At 29.9% G+C, this 6,000-nt stretch overlaps 1 protein-coding gene across 1 annotated transcript in view; it reads left to right on the forward strand.

Moving 5' to 3' along the window:
* Window positions 1-830: 830 nt before the first annotated feature.
* Window positions 831-6,000, forward strand: part of LOC107443689 (protein FAM135A) — a gene marked incomplete in the record, with an annotated part of 48,106 nt that continues 42,936 nt past the window's right edge. Inside the window, 3 exon segments of the mRNA XM_071187241.1 lie at window positions 831-1,184; window positions 2,854-2,970; window positions 3,057-3,188. Coding sequence (XP_071043342.1) covers window positions 3,112-3,188 — 77 coding nt within the window.

Genomic DNA, 6,000 nt, shown 5'->3' on the forward strand with positions numbered 1-6,000 from the left:
CGTCAGATGGTGCACAGCTTGCAACAAGAACAAACAGTAATAAACTGATGGAAATTGGCCATATCAAGACTACCAAAAAAGCGAGTTATTCGAAATCTAGCAACCATGTCACCTTTTTTAACAATATATCTCTAAGAAACTAAAAAAATTTTCACTTCAAACTCACCAGAATTACATATTAACATTAATATCTTATGAAATATGTCAGATTTGAGCTTAGAAATTATATAATTTATTTCTTTTATTGAAAACAAAATTATACTCTCTGCTCTACGTCTCCTGTAACCCGTTTCGATCACCTATTCTCACTGCCTGTAGTTTCTTTGTCCATGAAAAAATCGCATGCGAATGAGAAGCAGGTTGGTGAGGTTTTTGCGTTTTCATTAATCAGCTTTTCATTCATGTGTGGTCCCGCAGTGGACTGATAGTTGAGACACGGTTCCCAGCAGAACACCGAAATCAAGCATCACTGGCTACGGTTAGTGTGCGGGTGGGTGACCACTTGGATCAGTCTGCGTAGGGACCGAGGGTGTGCGGTGTTGGTCCTCGTTAAACTGTGCTACCGTAAAGTGCTCGATTTCGCGCAGATCGTCGGGCTACCGAAGCGGGGGTGCCATCCCCTCCGCAGAGGATCAAAATTGTGATGGCATGTCTTCGGATCATCCTCCAGGATGTTTCCAAGACCGTCGCCAATAGCCCATTGTGTAGCTCTAGTCCGACGTAAATTAACAACAACAACATTCTAGTGAGAACGGTCCTTAATTTAGATACGCGAGTTATTTTTAGCAAATCGTCACTTAAATGACACTAGTGCCACTATCTCACCAGAAGAAAAGCTTCAAAAATCAGTATTTAGTTAACTTTAAAAGTGTTTATCCGTTTAAGTCTCTGGCTACAGGTTTATTATTGCTGGTTTTTATGGATTAAAACTGGAAATTAATTTTATTTTTTATTTGGAAACTATGTGTTGGTATTTATTTTTCGCATTTAAAACTTCAACTTGTTTGATCGAAATTAAGAATTGTCAGAATTTCAGACAGCAGGTATGCATACATTTGTTTTCACATGAGTAAATCGAAAACATTTTAAAAACTGAAACCAGAAATTTCAAAGTTTTTGATGAAACTTTTGAAGACATGATCGATAATATATTAGAAGTCAAAGTTTATTCTTTTGCATCTTGAGTAAGATATAATCGTTTTTTTATTTTACTTTTTTAAAAAATTCGTATCTGTGGTGGTAAAATTATTCAATAATTTTTTGTTACTTGAAATGCAATGTGTATAGAAAGTGACAGATACTTATTGATGTAATGACAGGTGCTTTTTTCTTAACCTATTAAAAAGTAAATTGTGTAAAATCATCTGTATGTTATGAGGAGAAATTTTATACTCCTCTTTTTTATTGTTAGCATTTATTAATTCTTATAGTGTTCAAAAATGTTTCTTTAATAGTAATTATTTTTGCATGAAAATGTAAAAATGAAGCAAAAGTCAACAATTCTGAAGGATTAGTTCTAAGCACTTTTGAAAAATAAACATATAATAAAATGCAAATTTTTTCTTTAGAGCTGTTACAATTTAAAAAAAAATATTTTCTAGAGTTTTAATTATATTTGTCATAATTAAAATTTTGTCAAGTATGTTTGTCATTTTTAAAATATTAGTTTTTCATTCATAGTATTAAGTTGGTAATAATTTAATTCCATACTTATTTCTCATGTTTTTGCTACTTAGGTTCAGGCAAAAAGTAGTTACTATTAGAATAAAAACTTAGAATAAAAAAATATCTTAACTTAAATTAAAATTAAAAGTTTAGAAACTATTGTATTTAAAAAAAAAAAAACTCCCCATGTTCTTGTATTAATAGTCTTTATATTTTTAAATATCATTAAGTATATTTAATTAACAATGTGCTTGGTATATATCTAGAAATTACATTATCAAATTTCTTCATGCAGTTCAACAGCATCATTTTTTGGACCAAATTAATGCAAATATAACCATTGTTTTCTCTGATTTTCCAAGAAATACACGGAATAGTTAACTTATGCATGAATACAATCATAACCTATTTGTAGCTTTTATTATAATTATAAATTGCTCTGTAGTTTTATTATTATTTTATAGTAATTTATGTTACATTTTGAATCTACTGTTATTATGTCCAACACTTTTTATTTAGATGCATTAATAATAAATAAAAAGAAGACTCAAACATATATATAATTCGTTCACCAGAAGTTGAGACTTGGCTCCACCTCCTGGGACGCAGAGTTCATTTCAGCGCGGGAGTTAGAAGAGAAACATCTCCGTTGTTGAAATTGAGACAACCCTTAATTTGCGCCAAACACAAAAAGTGAATTATTTTTCAGTCATTACTTTGCTTTATCATCTGCTATTATACCTTTATTTTATATTATACCTGCTATTTTACACTAGCTAATTAAATATAGTTTCAATTTAAAAACTGTTGTTCTCCCAGCGAAATGGCTTATAAAGGACAAACTATTCACTCAAAAGAAAGAAATATCATAAGAAATGGTGCAAAATATAATCAAATTTATGAAATATTTATTGTTAAAAAAATGCACATAAAGTTTGCGAAATAAATATTTTTGCCAAACGATCGCCAAATAGCAACATTGTTCAAGTTTGCTTACAACCTTCTCCCAAAAATAGCGAAATAGTATCGTCGCATACCACGTGATGAAGGCGGAGCCAAGTGCCAACTCATGGTGAACAAGCTATATCAAGAATTTAATTATGAATTTTATTCTTATTTAAACATTGTCAACAAATTTTATATTTAAATAATTTTTCAGGTTTGATTTTTATTTTTTTTTCCATGCAGGAAGTGGTTTAGTATTATAAAATTCAAAGATTTTCTAATGATGCAAAAAAGACTGTTAAATATTACATGACCATATACGTGCCATGCTGATCATCCAGCTGCTGCCATATTCGTAGGGTAAATCATTAATTTCTATTTAAATTATTAACATTAAATGGTATTTAAATCAGTTATGTATTTACAATTTTTGACTTTTTTTTTAGCAATTCCTTATTTTATAGTCATCAATGTCAAGCATCAAAGTTAGGTGGATAGAAAATGGGTGAATTGCAATGCACCTTAGAATTTTCTATTGAATTACACAAATTCATCAATGTGGATTTGTTTCAACGAGGGTATGTGATATTTTATCTATTGTATAAAATTTTATATTAATCATTGCTCAAAGGGCAATTTGTTAAATTTTTATTAACAGAAAAAAAAGTACAGTTTTTTGATGCTCTTTTTAGCTAATCTCTTGGCTAAAATTTTTCTTAGTTTCTTCTTGTGTATATTAGACCATTGTAGTTGTTGACCATAATAGCTTCTTTTTCTGCTAATAGGAAGTGATGTACGTAGTTTTCTAAATTTTTAGAGTTTGTTAATGAACACAAATGCTTAGCAGTAACTCGTTATTCATCGTAGCGTAGTATAGTGTATTCAGTGTAGTGATTTGTATTCTTGTGTTTTAAAATATTACAGTTCTTTATTCATATTAATGGGATTTTAAAAACCACACATTGTGATTCAAGAGATTTAAAAATCACATTATGCGATTCATTTTCACAACATTTAAAAATCACTTCTCAATTTCTATTCCTGTGATTTATAAATCACGTAGCATGAAAATCATATACCATGGAAAGGAAGAAAACTTTTTGGGATAAATTCCTAAATTTAATGAAGTTATTAAACCTAAGGTAATAGTGTCGATATCAATAGCTTTTGTAAGAAGACTGTTTTCCAGGATGAATTTCTTGGTATGTTCTTAATTGAGAAGCAGTCTTTCTACGAAATCATTAAATTTTTATTTAATGGCCCTGAAAAGCCGCCAGAAGATCAACTAGATCAAATCATCATAATGTTTAAAAAATAGGCAAATTGCGAGATAACCATTTTTTGCACCATTTCCTACCTACCCAACATTAATGATATGCTGAGAAATAATTTGTATGTTATTAAAATTTTTTAATTCTAAAAAGTGTAATGAAGATGAGTATTGTAAATTTGAATTAATTGTAAATCGTAAATGTCATGGTAAATATTGTTGCATTATTCAGAAAAACAGTTCCTTCAAAATTAACTTTTTTATTCCTTTTTTTTAATACATATTTTCTTACATAAAATTATGATATATAATTTTTTTTTTAAAAAAGTTAAATGTGGCTAAAATTTTTCACAAAAATAGGTATTAAGTTAAAAATCTTGGATTTGCCCTTGCAGCTTCAGTATGAAGACAGAGAAAAATATGCCTTTGGCCATTTGTCTTTTGATTATTAAGGAAGCTGAGAAAAAGTTTCATTTTCTGCTATTATCACCTAGTTTGGAATTCCGAAATCAACTGTTGGCCTCATTGTTAACAAGTGGAAGGATAAAAAAAGTGTGTACTATCTTCTAGTACCAGAAGCCCAAGAAAAATGACCCACTGTCGAGTGAGGTTAATCCGAAAAAATTTGGTTGGTGACACAAACAAAAGCATTAATCAAATATGCAAGGAGATAGCCATTGAACTCACCAGGAGTAAACACGCCTTAAGACTGAATGCAGCTGGATTGTGTGCATGCTTTATGGTAAAAAAACTTCTAGTTTGGAAAAGTTTAGAAAAACTGAACCGTCTCAAAACGTTTTCAATTTTTCAAATTTTTGTTTGGTGTTTGTTAAATTAAAAATCTTCAAGTTTATTAGTTTCTTCTCATGTAGGATGACTAAAGCTACAAATTACTAATTTACATCATGATGAAATTTTGCTTCCAGAAAAAGTTTGATCAGAAAACATATCTTAAAATTTTTGCTTCCTACTGTGTATTGATTGTTGCTCCGGGGGACCCACAATAATTATTTAATGGTGGTCCAAGTCAAATTTTTAGTGGTCCAGGATCAGTGAACTATCATTAGAAGTCCTGGTTATAGTTGATTGTATAGCCAAACAAACTCTTTTTTTTTTTTTTAAGATTCTATAACTATGTTTTTTGTTCAAACCATATAATAGATGATACAAATATCGAGAATAAGATGTTCAAGTAGAAAAAAAATAAATAAATAAATTGCTTGCAAAATATCTGAAATAAAATCGCAGGATGAGATTAGCATCCTAAGAGCTGGAAAATTATTTAAAGTGTTTTTTTTATTAAGGAAAATATTATCCTTGAAATAAAGTTTAGATATAGCAATTCATCAGGAAAGAGTAAATGAGTTTAATAGGTTTTTAATAAATGGTACAAATGCAGAGAATGAATGTTTCTAAAATTAGTGTTTTTTCCTTTGAAAAAAAAAGTTTGCTGAAAACGAAGTTTTTAAAATTTTATTTGTTACATAGCTTTGTTTCATAGTGTATGATAAGTCATTATTATTTTTATTTTTTTACGCCAAGTTACATTCTAATAGGCATATCCTAAAAGGAGCAAAAAAGTAATTTTTTTTTTATACAGTGGGTGATCGGTTAACGAACATAATCCATTCCAAGACTATGTTCGCTATCCGAATTGTTCGTTAACCGATTATCGATTCACCATAGACTTCTACGTGAAATCGATTAATTCGTTCTGGAGACCCTAAAAATTAAATTTAAAAAAATGTATAATTTCTTATTAAGTTTTTTAAAAAATAATACATACATATAGTCTTGCATATTAATCAGTCCTTTTCATTTTTTGCTTATGGGGCGTTGAAGAGCATGTCCAATGTCGATTGCTTTTCTCTTTTTTTCAGGATTTTCCGGAAGTAATTAATAGCATTGTCGTTGTAAAAATCTCCAACCCTACTGACATCAGCTTAGTTTGGGTGCCATTCTAAGACCATTGCTCTGACATCCTCCCACTTTTTCAAAAGATCTTTAACGGCAGATGTCGGCATTGGTATCCTCTTTCGTCTTCCTTTTGTTCAGAAGGAGACACATTTCGCTGTGTTTCTTGGTGTTCTTCATTCAAAATTTCTTGGAGTTCTTCTGTC

The sequence above is a fragment of the Parasteatoda tepidariorum genome, chromosome X1, assembly GCF_043381705.1.
Source record: "Parasteatoda tepidariorum isolate YZ-2023 chromosome X1, CAS_Ptep_4.0, whole genome shotgun sequence".
Classification (NCBI taxonomy): domain Eukaryota; kingdom Metazoa; phylum Arthropoda; class Arachnida; order Araneae; family Theridiidae; genus Parasteatoda; species Parasteatoda tepidariorum.